This window comes from Diabrotica virgifera, chromosome 10 (assembly GCF_917563875.1).
Source record: "Diabrotica virgifera virgifera chromosome 10, PGI_DIABVI_V3a".
Lineage (NCBI taxonomy): Eukaryota > Metazoa > Arthropoda > Insecta > Coleoptera > Chrysomelidae > Diabrotica > Diabrotica virgifera.
Window position 1 is genome coordinate 42,788,425 of NC_065452.1, and position 22,321 is coordinate 42,810,745.

Sequence of the window (22,321 nt, forward strand, 5' to 3'; positions counted from 1 at the left end):
ACTTAACAAATTTCGTGTTGTTGTCCCATGCCTTCAGGAAATATTCAAAAATAAATAAAATAAAAATTTAACTTTGACACCCTGTATTTAGGTTATTATCAACTTTTACACTAAGATAAGTTAGCTTAAATCGACCTATTTTAACCTCAGGAGTCTAATGTTAAGCTATGGCCCGTTCTTTACCAAACACCTTGTATATATTTCTCACACTTGATTGTTTCATGTTCGTTAACTATTAGATCTTCTACTTCATTCCCGATGCATAAGTATTGCGTTTTGTTTATATTTACAGAAAGGTTAAACGTTACCTTTCTGTAAATATCAGAAAAACTAAAAATTCGAAGAACAAAAATGTCATAGACACATTTTTGATTCCGTGATGCCTTAGATAGCCGAAAGGCTATATTTGCTGTACAACTGCTTATGCAGAGATACAAGCATGTCAAGTGTGACATATATATTTGTTTTATCGACTACAAAAAGGCATTTGATAGTATTTTATCGATTATATACTTTTAGGTACTGAGTTTTGATGAAAATATTACCGAAGATGAAAAACCCCTAATAGCACTGCCATGTATGAGGTCTCTAGTATCAATGGCAGGTGTGTCATTCAAAAGCTTGAAAAAGATTAAACCTGTCAATAAGGTAAGTAGCTATAATATAGTTTATAACATGGATCTCGTCACTCACTCTAGTTAACTCTAAATAACAATTTAATCACTTTGGTTAACCTTTTATCTTCAAGTTCTAGGTTGTTAAGTTAGGAATTTTGTGTTACCTAGAATTTCTCCCAGGAAGATATACAACAGGCTCAAATATGTACAGCACATTTCGCTGCCTTAGTGCAACACTGTACTATCTCAAAATCAACCATTTTGAGTAAAACGGGTTTAAAGTTTTTCATGCGTTAAAATTGACTCCTCAGCGAAAATTATTGTTTATTTTCGCTTTTCAGTTAGTTGTCAGTTTAGGTAAATTAATCTTGTACAATTTTAAAAAGCACTAATGTATATAGTATATATCTTTTAAAACATTTTTTATTTATTGGCTTAAATGAAAGGATTTTGAGTTGTTACAATATTGAACTGAACGTTTCAACAACTTTTAAAACTGTTACATTTATTTGTAGATGTTACTGTTTTGTTTTGAAAATTAAATGACATTGAATTAAATTTTTTCCACAATGTTATAAAATAGTTTTGAATGTTACACTTTGGCTCTGAAGTACTAAATTATATATTATAAATATTGAGTGATTGTTGTGTAAATGTTGTTGGAACAGTTTTAGTAAAACGTCATTTCCTAATGGAGAATAAACAATATTTATTGACACTGCCATCTTAAAAAAACTACATTAATTAATTTTTAGGCTATATTCAGTACACGTAACATACAACAGAAAAAACTACATTGACTTAATTATCTTCATCATTTTCTTTGGTCTTCAATCCATGGAAAAAATTATGATAAGGCGTTGGTATTAATTTTGCATCGCATAAACTTATTAAATTCGCTTTTTTCTGAAGTGGAATTTCCGGTTAGAAACATGAAGACTAAGAAAGGCATCTAAAAGTTTTTGTCTGACATCTAAATTTAGTTTTGACGAATATTTCAACTTGCATTTATCGCCACAGCCAGTTTTTAGAGTTTTCTGATCCAAAAGCGTCCCTAATTTGGTTCTGTAAGCCTCGCCTTTATTTACTTTCATTTTCTTAATATCCTTGGCCCACAAGATTTCATTTCTAACTCTCTTCAATATGCCTATTAAACGTTTGCTCATTTATTTCGTTCCTTTGAGGATCAGGCTCATCTTGTTTAAAACTGCTTTCAACAGCTAAGTTCAACAAGCTAAAATTAGGTACATAATCCTTGTCATTTGGGTCTTTTCCATTACCATCTAGAGAGTCGTGGTCTTCATTATTAACCATTGGATTTACCAAATCGTAAGTGCTGGTGTCACTGTCATTATTTTATGTCTATCATTATCGCTCTCTATAGTCGCAGGCATTTCTTCTTCTACCAACGTATACACAAAATCTGCTTCTAAAATGTCTGAAACACCATTAGGTCCATTTTCCAAATGGAAAGTAAATATTTCTCTATCACCTAACTCATGTAGTGCTAAAGTGGAATTTTCGAATGGTAGAATGACATTTTCGTCATTACGTAATTGAACATTAGGCTAAAGTTAGTTCCTAGCTGGCGATAGAAAAGTGTTACTGTTTGGAATATTATATTCGATTAAAATTTGATTGTAACCGGTCACAGGAGAGTTTTTTTCGCTAGCAGGCGTTCTATTTCCATTGTGCTCACGCAGGATATTATTTGCCTGTTCAGTACTTTCAAATGGAACTTGATTTGGGACAAAATTCTCAAAAACTGAGCCAGATGTTATCTGAAAAAGAAAAACACCCCTTAAAAACAAACTTGTAACTCAAAGGACGTCAAAGGTGAACTGGTTTGTTTAATTATTACCAGCAGGTTTTTATCCTAGGCATAGGCCTGTAGTAGTTATGAACGTTATAAACGATTTAAAAAGGTATCAATTTGAGGTTAACGTAAAAAGTAAACTTTCAACTCTTACCTTTGTATTAGATGTAATGAGGGACAGTAACTGTTTTCCTCTTCCTTTGTTTAACTTATTTACAAATTCATCCATATGAATCACACAAATAATTATTGTTTAACAATAAAAGTGGTCAAAAACAGCAGTTAATCAGTTTTGTAAACACTGCAAGATACTGGCGGTATGCTTATGCTGTATTCGCATATTCACAACAATCTAAACATTCCTACAATACAGTCCAGGCAATACTACACTACAACATTTGATTATATTACTGCATTGCTCTGAGTTTTATACAAATTGTTCTTGGAGCAAAACCGTAACATTATAAGTTATTATTCTATTGCCCTATAATATAAGAACTTTAAGTACAGAACCATAGTAAAATATGATGGAATTATAAATTAAAAAAATGTATTTTAAGATAGTACAGTATTGATCTGAATAGAACCATCATTCATTTATAGGAATTTATTCTTATCTCAAAACGTACAAATTTTGAGATGTTACAGTATAGCACTGATACAGCGATTTGTAGTACCTAAGCTTTTTGTGGTCTTGAATTCGCTTGAGTGTTTACTTAAAATACCAAACCGTCGAGAGATTTTCCCTTGAATGCCGTGAATTATTATCATATGTCGTATTTATATTTCATTTTTTCTCATTTAGATCAAAAAAGAAAAAAATACCAACATGAGTAAAGCTGTAACAACTAAACTAGTACACGATGTGTTTGAGTATTTCTTTTCCGATCAAATTGATGCTAAAATTGTGGACAAAGGCCCCAAAAAGAAGCGGTGTGGTATTTGTGAAGCGTGCCAGTCGCCTGATTGTGCAGAATGTAACCATTGCAGAGATATGGTCAAGTTCGGAGGTCCAGGAAAGTTGAAACAAGCTTGTAAACGGAGGAGGTAAGACGTTAGTAATGTATTTTTGTAGTGGCGTGCGGTGGCTTTTTCTAAAGGGGAAGCGATTCAATAAGGATATAAAAATATTTTCTTAAGGGTCGAGGGTCGAGCCACTTCCCACCTGATAACACTCTGATGCGCTATAGGGGCTCTCTATCAGCAAAGTGCTTATGTGAGACGTCCTGGGTACAAGGAGTCACACACTAAATCCTACCCCGATCAATGCGTGAGGCACTCTATTGCCGCTATTTCTAGTGACTATAGTGACCTATCATTGATCTGTATTGCTTGCTCGGGCCTTAAGTCCTCGCTCCGGGCTTCGTTTCCTAAAGAAGAGATCTATTTAAATGTTTTTTTTTAATTCCGAGGCATTTTCCACAACACATAACTTTCAACAATATGACACTTATTTATACTTGAGCTCTATTCTCCTATCAACTTCTGATAATTGTTGAATTCGGTCTTTTTCAATGGACTTGTAAAGTCTGTCTTCGCTTGTTGAATTTCTTGTAAGACTTTTTATGCATTTTAATACTGAAAAACTTCGTTCAACAGATGCACCTGTGACTGGGATAGTTTGTAGTAATTCACACAACTTGGACACTTCACACAGGGACTTTTTTAAACCAGTAGTTATACGAAATACCCAGATTTCTGAGTATATCTTTATCACTAATGTGAGTTGTTTCATAAACAACACTTAACTTATAATGCAAAGCTGGCATATCAAAATATTTTCATTATTTAATCGTAGTGAAATAAATTCCTTTGTGGGAAATTTTGTTGAATTATAATTAGAAATATTAAATAGGAATATATTATACAAATTATATAATTCTACAAATTTTAATTCGTTAAAATTTTGAAAGCGAAAATTTATTTTTTGTAGAATGTTATCAAAAGGTCTCTCTGTTGTCGACATTATCAATCTTCATTCTTTTTCTTTCATGTTCAAACCCCATATTTTCAGTTTTATCCCAAATATTTTTAAACTGCTCTCGTTTTTTAATTATCGTATTAATAAAGTCATCAATTTGTCTTATACAAAATGCAATGTCAATTGACTTCATCTGTAAAATGTCAAATAAAAGATCAGTAAAAGGAAAAATCTCTGCAAAAATTTAAATCGAAATATTCTTTAAGCGAATGTATGTACCTAAGCAGACTAAGCACCCCTATGCCTCCTCTACACATCGGCAGACGCGTCTGCGGATACATCTGCCGATGTATCATCACGCGCTCACCACACATCTGTAGTACATATCTGTAAATCGTTGAGTCTGTGTTAATTCTCGGGTGACGCAATATTTACTTTGAATTCACTGCGAAAACTAATGCGTCGTAGAGGTCCGAGGTAAACAACAGACGATCAAATTACCCCATCTACACATCTGCGGATACATACGCAGATGCCGTCCGCGGACATGTCTGCCGATGTGTAGAGGAGGCATTAGAAGCAGTAACAGTCAGAACATCCCACTCTTGGAAGGCGATCGAACGATCGCTTCTGCAGGGTACCAAAATTCGCGCGACTATTGGGTGCGGTCATTGAACCCTGACCAATTTTTATACGGGACAACTGCATGACAAGCGGCGATTTTGAGATGCGCTTCTGTCAGGGGTGGACCGAATAGTTGAATTGTGTGCAAAGTGCATATTGAGTTCCTTCCTATGCGATTAATTTTTAATATTTTTTAATGCGTATTGCCTAGGTAATAATATGTAGATTACTGGGATTGGGGAAAATTTTTGATAATTAAATATTAGTTAATAATATATTTTGTTATATCGAAGTATATAATAGGGAAGCGATGCTTCCCCCGCTTCCATGGACCGCACGCCTCTGTATTTTTGTTACAAATATTTTTAATGTGTATACGATGATTCTTAATGTTTCTGTAGAAAGATTTGACACTTGAAGAAAGTTTGGGATTTGTTATAAAGAATGGCTTAATATAATCAACAAAATTATGACATCTTCTTATGGTGTCTGCATTGTTCGCCAGTGTTATTTACGCCTGTCCAGTAGGGTGCATCGAAAAATGCGAAAAAAAATTTTTTGCGATGGAAAAGTAATACCTCACAAAAGTTGCCCAATCAACTGTTAGGTATTTTGGTAAAATTTTTTCGAAATTGGAAAATATCTTCTGCCCCCCCCCCCAAGAAAGACAATTAAAAATTTTGAAAAAATGTTAACAGACGAAAATTTTTTTATTTCGAAACGAAAAGTAATAGTTCACAAAAGTTGCCTAACACACTATTTACTATTTTAGCAAAATTGCGTTAAAATAAAAATAGCTATTTGTATAACAAGGGAGGAAAGTGCTACTTTTCCTCCCGAGAATGAAGTTTACTGCCCGACGCGTAGCGGAGGGCAGTAATCATTCAAGGGAGGAAAAGGCACTTTACTCCCATGTTATACATATGGTTTTTCCACCTTCCTCAAATTAATAACAAGTCATTTTTCATTTTTACTTAATTTATTTATGTAACTAACCAACAAAATTTATTAAAACTAAAACTAGCAAGTAGGTACAATATAACTGTCAACTGTCAAATATAAGTCAAATTATTAATGTAAACATTGTTAAATCAAAATAACAATTTACTGTTTTTTACCATTTTGCAAAATACTGGGTGTTTTATAAATAAACGTTAAAATGTATAGATACTTACGTAATAGAAAATAGATATTGTACAGGGCGTCAATAAGTTATATTTCATAAATGACGTCACTTTTACTTTTCCTCCCTAGGGAGGAAAAATATTTTCCTCCCTAGGGAGGAAAAGTATAACTTTGCTCCCTACAATCAGGTCCGGAAAAGTATACTTTCGGTAGAGGTAGGTGGAAAAAATATTTTCTGCCCCCGGTGGCAACTAAAAATTGGAAAAAATACATTAATATGTGAATTTCTTTTATGAGGAAAATGTACCTAATACCATATAGAACTTGAATAAATAAATTCGGTTTAAATTGGAAAATATTTTCTGGTTTCACAAGGCAATTAAAAATTTAGCAAGCTTAAGAAAAGTATACTAAAACATTCTTTTTATAACAAAATAGCCTAACTTATTCGTCTCCCTGACGTCACCCAAATTTTTAATACTAAAATAAATATAAAGCAAAGTACAAAATTAGGTATATAAATATTACAAAAAAATATGGTAAAAGCATTCTATTCGAAGATGTCTTCCGATTTAGCATTAAAGTGAGGCATAATTTTTCTGGAATCAATTCGAGTTTTTATAAATCCATCCTTCGAATACTCTCCAAAAACTTCTAGAGAAGCTTGTGTCACAAGTTTGACAGATCGTTCTACACATTGTTTGTGGCAGTGATATTTCTCAATCTCAATGTTAAAAGGGTCTAAGTTAGGATTCTTAATAAAATCTCGCAGATTTTCACACGAAAATCTAGAAAATACAGGTGGTTCTGTAAGGTGATATTCTTGTTAGTTAATTAACTCAAAGTAGTCGTTTGAATCAAAATTTTTATAGGAGAAAGTTTGAAAGCCCCTTAGTTTTTGATTTGGTCACTGGCAAAGTTCTTTTGATGTCCAAGGGTAGATCATTTGAATGTCGCAGACATACAAACCACAGAAGCGGTTTTTTAAGATGTTCTTCTAAGAGCCGTATTACATCACCCTTATTTATTACGACTGTATCGTCACATGCAATAGCTGGATTTGATACTTTCTGATATACCAGACAGCGGATACACATATCCGAAATATTTGCACCCTGGCTCATGCACAAGTGTTATGTGTTCTTCCACGATCGATTGACCATAAAACTTGGTACTGTTTTTTACTTGAGCTAAAGTTTTGTCTTTGCGTCGGTAACTTTCTTCTCTTACCGTTGTTCTCTCAGATTATATTTGTTTTTGTTTTTCCTATGAATCGAGCTTATCACCATTTTTCTGGGAGCTCTTTGATTTAATAGAAATTCGCGCTCATCCAGAGGCACTTTTTGAGATTTGCTACAAAGACAATGAATCAGAGTGTCACATTTGCATGCTGCAAGATCGAAACGTGTAGTTTTACTTTTGTTCTTAAAGCATTGATTTTTATTTTTGTAAAATTCACTGTTTTGCCTGTTCTGACATGTTTTCATAAGTTTCATATATTTGTCATTATATTTCCTCCAATTTAATTGCAACCTGTTCGACAATACCAGAAAATTCTGGCTCTTTCTTGCTGAATTTTTTATCCTCTTGCAACCACAAAACTTAATCGCTTGTTTGTATTTCTGTAAAACATTTTCAGGTTTATTTGGTGGTTGCCCAAAAATGGGGCGGTCCACAGCATATCTTGATTTTATTCCCCATGGTCCTAGTTTATCTATTTTAAAAATCTTTAATTTACAAACAACAATAATAAGAAAGTAAGGCATCGCAAAAACATAAGTGAAAATCGGAGTAACCTAGTTGAGTCCCAGAATTTATAATCCGTATTTCTAATAGCCGAGTTGAGTCCCGAAGATGGGTAAATTGAGTCCCGTGTCTACCTGGGGCTTAGTCGGTGTACGTAATGATTTCTAGGAATTAGAAAACAATAATTTATTTTAGAGCATATAATTTTATTACAAAAATGTATACCTACAATATTTACAAAAAGCAATATAAGCTAGAATTACATGCTAATTCATTCATTTAACTATTCTAAATTTTTCACCTACACTTTTGAGGTAATCAAATTTTGATATTAATCTATTATTTAATTTTAAAATTTGTTCATCTACAAATTTTTTTGATGTAAGGGTTTGTGCAGAATAAATTTTTTTAATTTTTTTTGTACACTTCTAATTTTAACATACGTTTCACTTTGAAAGTCTATTAAAACTGTTAAAAATTGAAAAATATGAGGATGAGCAAAATAAAATGACGAGTTAAACCTGGAATGAAAACTCTCACATGCGTTCGTCGTCCGTTGTAAACTGCCCATCTCCGCCCATATTTCTGGCGGAAACTTAGCCGATTCTGAGACATAATTATCGACCAGATAGTCCGCAAATTCTACTATTCTATGATTTTGTGGCTGTATTGATGATAAAGCTTCAACAAAACAATCTCCTACATCTTCTGGGTTGAGAAATGGCATTCCAAAGCAGTATGTTAAATATTTTCCTACATCACTCTCTTTGTCTTTGTATAAGGATGTTAAACCTAGTGCCTGAATTTTGCGGTACCTGAAAAAAGAAAAAAACATCATTATAATTACAACAGTATGACATATGGAAAATAAGTAAAAAACACCGGAAAACAAAAAGCATATATACACATCATCATCAAAAATACAATTCAAATACTCGTATGTTAAATATGACTACTTATCAGGACCAGGAAAATTACAACAACGTGGCATATGGGAAATCAGTAAAAAACACCAAAAAACAAAAAGTTTGCATATACATCATCATCATCATCATCATCATCATCAAAAAAAAAGATTCAAATATGTCAAATATGACTACTTATCAGGACCAGGAAAATTACAACAGCGTGGCATATGGGAAATCAGTACAAAAAAAACCAAAAAACAAAAAGCACACATACACATCATCATCATTCAAAAAAGGATTCAAATATGACTACTTACCAGGATTGTCCTAAATGGAATCGGTAGCCCTTCAATGAAACATTAGTCCAAACTTCAGTGACACTTTGCTGAATTGCTTCTTCAAAATCTGCAAATACCGTTCTTAAAGCGAGTTTTTTATTGCATTTTTCAACTTGTTCTGTTAGGTATTTAAGTGCCAGTGTATATGTATGTTTTCGTTTATTTGGCAATAAGAAGAAAACCAAAGGTATATAATGATCTTCTTTTAGACCCTGGATGGAGAACATTTGCTTAAAAAACTTTGGGCAATATTCAAAAGTTCCATCTATATAAATGGTGTCCAAATCTGCTAAAAATTCTAAATTGCTGCTACAGGAAAACATAATAATTTGGTTTTCTATGTCGTTCACCATTAGAAAATCCTCGTTTTTCTTGGTTTGTACTGGAAATGTTTTTAATATATCATGAGTTTCCTCCATACTTTTTTGTAATTTAGGCAGAAGAGATCGTCGGGCGTTATACATATTTTTTCGAACCAATACCACGTCTTTGGTAGTCAAGGTACTAATATCTCCATTTCGTAATTCCTTTTGCAAAATTTTCATAGGTCTTTCACCGATGTCTTCTACGGCCTTTCGTTTTAAGGAGTTACTTAACATTTGACGGTTAAGTGCATCTTCGTTTAATTCGCTATTGTTGTATTCATCCCGAATTTCCGTCACTACGTTGTCACCTTGGGTTTTTAAAAATGCTTTACATTTTTCTCTCGTCTGCGCACAACACATCCAACGCTTGTCGTTGTTCTTTAAAGATTTGTGAAAACGATATTTGAAGCCATTTAACACAATCAATTGTTTTCCTTTTTCACTAAGAACAATTTTCACTGAACTCATTTTGGCAATCAACTTAACACCGTATCGTATACAGATAGATCGCACCATACTAAATATTTTGTAGGATATCGCTTTTTTATATTTGATTACCATAAATGCATAACCAATAAAATCATTTCATTCCTCTATTGTTATTCCAGGTAATAACAATATTTCTAAATATGCTTAAGTACAAATTAGAAAGCACTTACAAATTAGAAAGCTATTAAAGATAATTAGAAGGATTACGATGCTCGGGACTCAATTCGACCATCTAAATATTTTGACCGTTCTTAATTCAGGTATATGGGACTCAATTTACCTATGCCCGTGAAAATTAGACGCACGGACTCACGAAGCGGGACATTTCAAAGGGGTTGGGAGACTGATAAAACAAATAAAACTTTAAATATCGTTTAAATTTTTAATTGACAACATTTTAATTGATCTTAGATCGAGTTAGCACATATTTTATTCCACATAATATAAATAGATATTTAATTCGCTTAGAAAAAAAATTAAAAGTACTAATATGCTGAAAAATATCACTAGCAACTTTTTCACGCTATTAGATATAACATTTCCAACTTTTATTTTTTCGATGCACCCTACTGCCCAGTTTTTTTATTTTTCGCAGCCACGACTTTTGTTTGCGACCTACTCCTCTCTTCCTCTTAATTTTTCCTTGGATGGTTAGTTGAGAGATTGATATGGCCCAGGTATCCAATTTTTCATGCCTTGATCAAGTTGAGCAATTATCTCCCAGTATTTGCTCTTCTTAAGACTTTCTTGTTTCTCACCCTATCTGTCCATGGTATGCATAACGTTCTTCGCAAGGTCCGCATTTTAAAGGCCTCCAACTTATTAATGGAAGATATTTTCAACGTCCATGTCTCCATGCCGTATAACAAAATGGACGATCATACACAGCACTTGACCATTCTGTAACGGAAATTGAAGGAAAGATTGCGGTTATAAAGTAGCGGTTTAAATTTAATAAAAGCTTGTGTTGCTTGTTCTGTACGGCATTTTATTTCTTGTTGTTGTTTTTATCATTCACCATCATTCCCAAGTACTTAAATGTTTTCACTTGCTCGATTGGAGCATTATCTAATTGCAGTTGTACTCTTAAAAGTGTTCCCTTTCTTATTGCCATGCATTCAGTTTTTCCAGCATTTATCTTCAAGCCATATGTTTTTCCTGCCGTATTTATGTTATTTAGCATCAACTGCATATAATTTTCGTTATCTGTGATTATCGCGGTGTTGTCGGCGTAACGAATGTTATTTATCGGGTACCCGTTGACCTTTATACCACAGTCAGTGCCTTCAAGTGCCTCTGCATTCTCCTCATAGAGATTGAACAGCACAGAAGACAAAATACATCCCTGTCGCACCCCTCTTAAAATTTCAAATTTCTCTGTGTTCGTTGATTTTTTCAGTGCTACTCGTGTTTTTGATTTCAACAGAGCTTCTGAGTCACAAGTTTACGATTATAAATTAAATCACACATTCTGGGATCTAAAATAGGTTGATTGAACCTAACTTACCTTCGTTATACCCTATTCCATGAACATACGACTGTTGTGGATTATCTCGACAACGAATATTTTACTGTGCAAATTATGAAGAAGGAAAGTAAATTGCAAAATACATTGTTGTTTATTGGAACAATTATGAGAGCCATTTACTTTCGCACTTCTTATGTTGCACACTAAAATATTCGTTGTCGCGATAATCCAAGACAGTCGTATATTCGTGGAATATCCCATAGTACAAATTTGCATATAAAAAAAGTTACAGCCCTTTGAAGTTACAAAATGAAAATCGACTTTTTTCAATATATCGAAAGGTATTAGAGATTTTTTATTGAAGATGGACATGTGGCATTCTTATGGCAGGGACATCTTAAAAAAATAACAGTGGAATTTGTACACCCCATTAAAATTGTATGGGGTTTTGTTCCCTTAAACCCCCACAAACTTTTGTGTGCGTTCCAATTAAATTATTATTGTGGTACCATTAGTTAAACACAATGTTTTTAAAACTTTTTTGCTACTTAGTATTTTTTCGATAAGCCGGTTTTGGTCGAGATGCGGCTACTTTTTTAATATGTTTACATAAAAATTTTAGGGGCGTTATGTTCCTTTAAATCCCCGAATTATTTTTGTACGTTCCAATTAAACTATTATTGTGGTACAATTAGTTAAACACAGTCTTTTTAAAACTTTCTTGCCTCTTAGCATTTTTTCGATAAGTCACATTTTATCGAGATATGGCTTCTTTTTTAATACGTTTCAAAATATACCTAAAAATGTAAATTATAAATAAATTTTCATATTATTATCAGGTCTCTACAGTCGTACTTAACCGTAGAGAAATATGTGGTAGAAAAAGTAGGTACTAAGATGCAAAAAATTTTAAAAACATTGTGTTTAAGTCACGGTATAATAAACTTGTTTAACTAATGGTACACAAAAGTTGGGGGGCGATTTAGGGGAACAAAACCACATACAATTTTTATGGGGTTTACAAATTTCAATATTATTTTTGTTTTAAGATGTCCGTGTCATAAGAATGCCACATGTCCATTTTCAATAAAAATCTCTAATAATTTTCGATATATTGAAAAAAGACCGATTTTCATTTTGTAACTTCCAAAGGGCTGTAACTTTTTTATGTGAACATTTCTACTAAGGTAAGTTAGGTTCAATTGAACTATTTTGATCACAAAATATGTGATTTAATTTATGACCTGCATTTTTGTTACCTGGGTCATTTATCTGGGTCAAACTATAAAACTTAACAAGGAAAACCAAACAGCAGAGATCAAAAGACGAGTTAGATTGACATGGGAGGCATTTGGCAAGCTAAGCTACATCCTTAAAAACGAAATATATCCAAAACATCTTAAGACTAATGTATACAATAAATGCGTACTCCCTGTTCTCACTTACTTATGGTTCCCAAACGTGGACGTTTACAAAAGCAAACATGGACAAAATCGTAAAAACGCAAAGAGTAATGGAAAGGCAAATGTTGCACATAAGATTAATGGATAAAAGAGAAACGAGTGGATAAGAGAGAAAACCAAAGTTAGGGATGTTAGACAAGAATTTGCAAAATTGAAATGAAGATTTGCCGGACACAATATAAGACAAAAAGAAGACCGATGGAACAAAATTCTTATAAACGGGAGAACGTGGGAATATAAACGAAGCAGAGGAAGGTCCCAAATGAGATGAATGGAAAAGACTGTAAGACTTATACACACTTCTAAGTAGGTCAAAAGGGCAAACAGGTGTATGTTCTCAAAAAAAATTTTGATAGTGTGTAAAAAATGTTTTATTATCAGCTAAGTACTTTAACACATAACGTGCCATCATCAGAGCTTCGTCCTCTTATAAAACCTCCATAGAACAGCAATTGCTAAACGACACAATAAAAAACATGGTTACTGGGCAAGTAATAAATTCACATCTAAATTCTTTTATATATTAAAAAGACAACATGGCTGAGTCAAACCATTTTTTTTAATGTCAAACCACTAAAAATGGTTTGACTCAGCCATGTTGACCATGCTGTCTTTTTAATATATAAAAGAATTTAGATGTGAATTTATTCATTTTAAGGGGTTGTTATACCCGATATCTGTGGCTTTTGTCCAGTATCCATGTTTTTTATTGTGTCGTTTAGCAATTGCTCTTCTATGAAGGTTTTATAAGAGGACGAAGCTCTGATGATGGCACGTTATGTGTTGAAAGTACTTAGCTATAGAATAGAATAGAAATATGCTTTATTGCCATGAAAAATTTTACAATTTTATCGACAAAGCTTATAAATAGTCAATAAAAATAGCTGATAAAAAAATATTTTTTACACACTATCAAAAATTTTTTTGAGAACATACACCTGTTTGTCTTTTTGACCAAAGGAGATGGGCAGATGATATCAAGAAGCAAGTGGGCTCTAGGTGGATAATTGTAGCGACAGACAGAGAAGAATGGAAAAGGAGTGGGGAACCTATGTCCAAAGATGAGCCGAAGAAGGCTAATTAGATAGAGCTTCTGAGTAATTCTTATATCTTTCTCATTATCATTGTGCAGCATTTTTGTCGTATCGTGATTATGGATTATGACATAAAGATGTAGTTTACATTATTATAAATATAATATGCCGTAGCGTTTTTAATAAACAAAACTTTCGGTTCGGATTTATATACGACTGTTTATTTATAAGTTTACAACTCGGATTGTATCTTATGACATTATAACTAAACTCAACTAATACTAGCGCGCTGTATTATAGACACAAATACAGAAACTCGGGAAATATCTAGATTCGCTATCTCTATTCTATGGACATTCCTGCAATTCTGCTACATGTCTTCTCGCCGCTTCTAACGTGTTCCGTCCAGATCTTTCTGAGCTATGTCGAGTTGGAATCGTTACTTGAGGTTGGTCGAAATTAAATCTTTCGTTACAATACCTTTTTATACATTAGTCTATAAAATTATTAATATTCCACATGACTTTGTTCAGGTGTATGCACATGGAGGTACTTGACGCAGAAGTATCAGACAATGAGGATGAAAAAGACGTTACGTGTGAAGTTAAACATAGAAGAACAAAACATGTGTCTACCAAAATTATACACCCCGTAAAATGGAACGAGGAAATTGAAGAAAAATATAATGGCAACACTTGTTACTCATCAGCTACTGTAGGTAAGTCCAAATTTTGTTAAATGTGATAAAGTAGATTTCCATTGATCACATTGATCAATTTTGCTACTACAGCTTACTTTAGTTTAGATTAGTGTATATTACCAGTGATACCAAAAAGAGCGCAAACGTGTACATATATAAAACAAATAGGAAACAAAATAAACATTGTCTAAAGATTAAAGGTCGCTGCATATTATCAACCGAATGGTGGCATTCTGCGCGATATATGGACTCAAACTCAACGCAAGAAAAACAAAGTTTATAGTTATAACTATAACGTAACAATCTGTAATGACTCAATTGAACGAGTAAGTAATCTTGTATATCTGGGTACTCATATTAATGAAAGCTGGAACCCTAGTACCGAAATAAAAAGTAGAATTGCCAAAGCAAGAACAAGTTTTATGAAATTTAAGAAAATCCTGTGCAGTCATGATCTAAATTTGGAACTTCGCATAAGAATGGTTCGATGTTATATATTCCCAGTACTACTTTACGGGGTTGAAGCATGGACCCTGACAGAATCGCTTTTCAAAAACCTAGAAGCATTTGAGGTGTGGGTCTACCGCCGTATTCTGAAGATCAGTTTGGTAGAAAGAGTGACAAACGAAAGGGTTTTGCAACGTTTGAATAAAAGTTGCGAAGTAGTGAACACGGTTAAAAGGCGCAAATTGGAATACTTTGCTCATATAATGCGTCACGCAGAAAAATATGACATACTTCACCTTGTCATGCAAGGTAAAACAATGGGAAAAAGAAGTGTGCGCCGCCGTACAACTTCTTGGCTTAAAAACCTACGCCAATGGTTTGGGAAAACTAGCACTGAACTATTTCGTGCGGCTGTAAATAAGACAATGACTGTTAATATGCTGGGCAACATGAGAGCCAACGATCGACAAGCGGTCTCAGCACCTTAAGAAGAAGAAGAAGAAGAAGAAGAAGAAGAAGAAGCATATTATCATGCACGTATAGATTCCGGCACGTAGCGTTTCCATTCCAGCAATCGGACTGCGCGTTTATACATTTTCATAAATAGAACATTTCAGTTTGGTTCGGTGAAAATGTGTTCTCGCTTTTCGCAAAAAAAATTATGTGCAATTTCTCTTCTACTCTTCTACTTGACGATGAAGAAAGCAAGTATGTCTAATATAATAATGAAATGTCAGATATAACGCTTTTTTAGTTAAAGTTGTAGTGTATTCGTATTAAATATAGTAGATAAAAAACATATAGGTTTTTTGTATTTCAGGTGATTTCATGGTTCAACTTGGCGATTACGTAATGGTTAAATCCAAACTTCCGAAGGAACCATCTTACATCGCTAGAATAACACGAATGTTTTATCAGTCGTCAAACCAATATATGTTTCACGGCTTTTTACTATGTCGTGGATCAGATACCATATTAGGAGAAACTTCGGATCCAAGAGAATTATTTATTGTAGATGACTGCGAGAATCTTGTACTAGGAAGTATTATATGTAAAGTGAAGGTAATGTTATTTTTACTTTATAGTTTTATCAGATCACACGATTATCTCTACATAGATATTTCTGTAATATATTTGTTTTTATGACAATGCGAGATCGGCTTCTTTTATTTATCATCATCATTAGAGCTCGGGAAATATGCAAAATGCATATTAAGTGCATATTTGCATATTTTGGATAAATTTTATAAGTGCATATGCATTTATTAAAATTGCATATTTTCTGACTTTTTTTGCCTCAAACGATACCAACAGAAAAAAATTTAAAGAGAAATGAGGGTCTCAGATCTAAACAATAAATTTGAAAATTGTCGTGGAACCACTTTCTGGTAACATCTTTAATATCTGCCTTTTACAATTTATAAGGCAAGAGGACGACGAATAAAAGAGACGAAGGGGACTCTACAATATGCAGTCACATTTTGTTAGTGAAACATTTTTATTATTATTAAGTGATGCTGCGCCAAATGAACAAAGATGGACAACATTTAAAAATATTTTTTTCAAATTTGCTACTTGTTTAGCACACACTTTAAATAGAGTAGCAGAAACTGGAATGACAGACTTTCCAATGATCAATACCTTTGTATCAAAATTAAAAATATATTTTAAAGCCCTTCTGCGAGTAGAGGTGTATAAAGATCGTTTACCTAATGTGTCTTTACCACCTGAACCTGTGATAACTAGATGGGGAACATGGTTAACTTCTGTAAATTTCATAACCGATAATTTTGACGGAATTAGAGGCGTCATTTGTAGTTTCGATGTAGATAACTCAGGTGCTATAAAAAAGGTGTGGATATTTTAAAAAACCGTTATTAAAAAGTAATTTGACACATATCCAAACCAATTTTGTAAATATTGCTAAACCAATTATTACTAAATTAGAAAAGCGAAACATTTTATTAAACCAAAGTATTGAAATTATCAATTCATTAAATGAAAAAATTAAACATCTTGGGGAAACCACCAAAGTGTATCAAAAATTCTGCACGGTGCGGTGTTAAAGAAAAATGAGGGATATCAAAAAATAATTCAAATAAATAATATTATTAAGATGGGGAAATGTTAAGATAATTTTGCTCCTTTAACTTTATGTGAAGTAGAAAGAAGTTTTTCCGCGTATAAACAACTATTATCAGATAGACGGCTCAGTTTTTCAGTAGAAAATTTAGAAAAACGTTTAGTAATGTATAATTTTAGTTGTAATAATAATAATAATATAATAAAGAATGATGGTGATAAATATAAAGAATAAATAAATATAATGATGTAGGTAATTGAAATTTCAATAAATATTTTTTGTGACTTTGACAAAAAATAAATATTTTTTTTTTCGTGCCTCGAGAGCTAGGGCATGGGCATGAAATAAATAATTAAATACCTTCAAAACAAGGATTACTGCGTTTTTTATTAATATGCAAAATGCATAAAAGCATATTTTAGTGCATATTTCAACTGTTTTTTGTGCATATTTGCATGCATATTTTAGGGTTTTTTAAGTGCATATTTTCCGAGCTCTAATCATCATCATTGGCCGTTTTCAGTCCACTGCTGAACATTGTTTTTTTGGACGGTACTTTTTCAAATAGCAGTGATATAATCAACACACGAAATTGCTTTGAATCCACTGTTTATAAAAATCCTGTAAATAATAACCAGAATGACATAAAATTCCCCTCTATAAATAATAACCCTCCTGAAAGAGGAGCTCACTAAGTGGGGTCTTACAATTAACATACAAAAAAAAGAGTACTTAGTTGTAGGAGAAACGCCAGAAAGCCTACAAATTGAAATGTGAACTACATATAAACTCAACAAAAACCTTCAAATACTTGGGGGGAGTCTAACTTGAAAAGCAGGGAGTAGCGACGAAATACATTCCAGTATTGGCCAAGCAAGATCAGCCACCAGACTGAACTATACGGACTACTGTGGAATAATAAAATAACAAAAGAAAAAAAAGAATAATATATAAAACAATAATAGAAAGTATTGGGTTGTACGGCGCCGAACTCTGGGATATAAACCAAAGAAACAAATCAAAAATTAAGGTCATGGAAATGAACTATTGGAGACGATGTTGCTGGCTCACTAGACTTGCTAGGGCGAGAAACAAAGATATAAGGGGAGAAATGGAAATTGATCTAGGTATAACAGACACAATCGAATCCAAAAGACTCGACTGGTATGAACATCTTCAGAAAATGTCTGAAAATAGATGGCCACAAAAAATAGAAAAATGGACTTCACCCACTACAAGAAAACAAGGTAGACCAAAATGTATTGGGATTCACAGCATCCATTATTAAGCATCCAATTAAGAGCAAGACACACTCTTTTAAAATTTAAATGTCCTTGGTAAACAAACACGTTTGTTTGTTATACACATTACGTGACCCAGTTTACTCCGCACAAGTGTACCAGTTGTCAATCTTGTTAGCAATCCAATATTACATATTCCTAATTCATTACCAAAGCCGACTCAGCATAAATAATAACAACACTTTCTCTTTTATTTATATACACAGTAAACATATGCAGGCATTCTAATTTCATTGCGTGATCAATCATCATTGATAAATTGAGATACACCAGAGAGTGAACGTACATTAGCACACCAACCCTTTACAGTCGTACTCCGAGTTGAATAAATGAATATACTGTGAGTAGTGTTTACTTCATCAACCCCCATCGTAGGGGATAACTATCCCCAACCACTCTGTGATGTCCAGATGATGTAGAACCAATATATGGCGATCCTGCCAGGATCGTGGAACAACAGGAAATACAACCCGGAATATTCATAGCGAGAGCAATTATTTCAAGTATTAATACGTACATCAAAATTTTGAACACAACCTACGAAACAGTAAAAGTAGAGACAAACACAATCAGGACGTTAGACATTAAATTATTCAACATATATAGACTGATCAACGACAGCAAGGATAGGAAAAAAGAATTACGGGAATCACTGAAGTTAGACATTCCAGAATACATACGCGATAACTTAGTATCTTTATGCGAAGAATATTCAGATATATTCGCCCTAAGGCATGACATGCTAATATGTAACAACTTCTACGAACAGAAACTGAGAGCTAAAGACCAAACTCCAGTATATATTAAAAACTATAGGACACCTTATGCACAAACAGAGGAATTAAACCGACAAGTACAAAAACTAAGAGAACAAGGAATCATAGAACCGTCTACATCAGAATACAACAGCCCAGTAGTGCTGGTACCGAAAAAAGCTATAGATGGAAATATAGCATGGAGGTTATGCATAGATTTTAGACAACTGAACAAGAAAATAGTCACAGATAAATTTCCATTACCAAGAATAGACTCGATATTAGATCAACCAGGAAGAGCAAAATGGTTTTCAGTTAAAGACTTAATGTCAGGTTTTCACCAAATACCATTAGAAAAATCACCGAGAAAATACACATCGTTTAGCACGAAAAATGGAGCATTTCAATTTACCAGATTACCTTTTGGATTAAACGTAAGCCCGAATAGCTTTTCAAGGATGATGTCAATAGCATTTGCAGGATTAACACCAGACAAAGCATTTCTTTACATGGACGATATAGTAGTAATAGGAATATCTGAAAAACATCACCTAGACAACCTGAAAAAGACATTCGAGACATGTCGAAAATTTAATTTGAAACTTAACCCAGGGAAATGTCAATTTTTTAGAAGAGAAGTCACATATTTAGGACATGATCTTTCTCAGGAAGGAGTATCACCAGACAAAGCGAAATATGTAACGATTGAACAATACCCGACACCTAAGACAGCAGAAGAAACAAAAAGATTCGTAGCATTTTGTAACTATTATCGACGTTTTATTCAAAATTTTGCTGAAATATGCAGATCACTCAACAGATTATCGAGAAAAGGAGTAGAATTTTTTTGGTCAGAGGAATGTGAAAAAGCATTCAATAAGCTTAAATCATCTCTGATGAAGCCACCGATCTTAAAATATCCAGATTTCAATAAACAATTTATCCTAACGACAGACGCATCCAACGAGAGTTGTTCAGCAATTTTAAATCAAGATTACAACGGAATAGACCTACCGATAGCATACGCATCAATAAGCTTTAGTAAAGGAGAATGCAATAAACCTATAATCATTAAGGAATTACTAGCGATCCATTGGGGAATTAATCATTTCAAATGTTATCTGCATGGAGCACCAACATTTTTAGTAAAAACAGATCATAAACCACTAACATATTTATTTGCAATGAAAGAACCAACTTCGAAACTCACGAGGATCAGACTAGATCTAGAGGAATACGATTTCGAAATAGAGTATATAACAGGGAAAAATAACTACGCAGACAGCCTTTCAAGAATAACATTGCATCAACTAAAGAACCTATACATAGACAATACCCACATACTAGCTATAACACGAGCTCAAGCAAGAGAAAAGGACAAGGAATCAAGGCAAACGAAGGCAGAAAGTGAACTCGCACTACAGCCAGAAGCCACCAAACAGACAGTAAGAAAGGTACTAAATAATTTAGAGGCGCATAGACTACCAATTTTTTCCTTTGGAGCAGAACTTATCTCACCAAGACTAAGCATTAGGGCCAAAAACAAAATAAAATGCATCAAGAGCATAGCCACAGGATTCGATCATTTCGATTTAAACCAAGTGTTGGCACAGCTTGATATGCTGGCGGTAGAGAATGCAGTACGTAAAGTAAAAATATACGTAAATGATATTATTTTTAAATTGTGCACAATGGATGAATTTATTAAACAAGGAAACAAAATATTGAAAAATGTAGAGATATACATATGTAAACTACCAGAAAAAATAGAAGACGACAAAGAAAGACGCAAATTAATAGAGGAATATCATAATCACCCGATATTTGGAGGACACGTAGGAAATAATCGACTAATAAAGAAGCTGAAAGCAAGATTCAGATGGAAAAATTTGGAAAAAGACGTAAGAAAATACGTTAAACAATGTCACAAATGTCAAATTAAACAAACCGAAAAGAACACATGTCGAAGAATTCGTGATATCGGGCACTTCTTCCAAACTATGGGACATAGTATACATAGATACGATAGGTCAATTCACCAAAAGTAAGGAGGGTAATAAATACTGTATCACAATGTTATGTGAACTGACGAAATACGCGGTCAGTATACCCGTGTGCAATAAAGAAGCAGAGGCAGAGACAATAGCCCGAGGAATTGTTGATCATTTTATACCAACATACGGACTCATGAAACAAATAAGAACAGACCAAGGCACAGAATATAAAAATGAAGTAATGCAGGAACTAACAAAGCTACTAAAAATAGAGCACAACTTCTCAACGGCATACCATCCACAGTCCATTGGAAGTTGTGAGAAACTGCACAGAACATTAAACGAGTACGTAAGAGCAGTCGTAGACGAAGACAGAGAAAGTTGGGATGTGTGTTCACATACAAGAATGTTCACATACTGCTACATACAACCCCTAACGCGTATCATGGCTACACACCGTTTGAACTGCTATATGGCAGGAAGGTTAACCTACCGGAAGACCTTACACAGGAGATTCAACACGCACACGAGAGAGCTAGAACCTTCTTACTAAAGCACAAAAAAGAGCGGCAAGAAAAGCATAAGCCCAAAGCAACACCACGACACTAAAATAGGAGACCTACTCCGGGTAAAAAGGGAAGAGAATGGTAAGTTTGATAGTCTTTATGTAGGCCCCTTCACAATAACAGAGGTAAATAACGTTAATTTTAAGATCCGAATGGAAAACAATAAAATCAAGGAAATACATAAGAATAGATTATATGCTTACAATCCAAGAACACAGTGAGTGACAAGTGAAACGGGAACAATGTTGATAACGGACATTTTTTTTCTTTGTATTTAATTATTTGTTATAGGAAATAAATATTTAATTTGTATAGATTAAAACGCAATAATCAGTTGGTGGTGCATTCTGAAAATTTTCTTCCTTCTCCGAAGTCAGAAAATTTTGCCAGGAGGGGAAAGATGTATTGGGATTCACAGCATCCATTATTAAGCATCCAATTAAGAGCAAGACACACTCTTTTAAAATTTAAATGTCCTTGGTAAACAAACACACGTTTGTTTATTATACACATTACGTGACCCAGATTACTCTGCACAAGTGTACCAGTTGTCAATCTTGT

General features: G+C 33.5%; 1 protein-coding gene across 1 annotated transcript in view; it reads left to right on the top strand.

Moving 5' to 3' along the window:
• Positions 1 to 22,321, top strand: part of LOC114338604 (DNA (cytosine-5)-methyltransferase PliMCI-like) — a 135,324-nt gene that overhangs the window by 32,645 nt on the left and 80,358 nt on the right. Inside the window, exons 4-7 of the mRNA XM_050662953.1 lie at positions 520 to 648; positions 3,239 to 3,480; positions 14,448 to 14,632; positions 15,882 to 16,123. Of these exons, the coding sequence (XP_050518910.1) occupies positions 520 to 648; positions 3,239 to 3,480; positions 14,448 to 14,632; positions 15,882 to 16,123 (798 nt within the window). The remainder of the gene's footprint in view (positions 1 to 519; positions 649 to 3,238; positions 3,481 to 14,447; positions 14,633 to 15,881; positions 16,124 to 22,321) is intronic.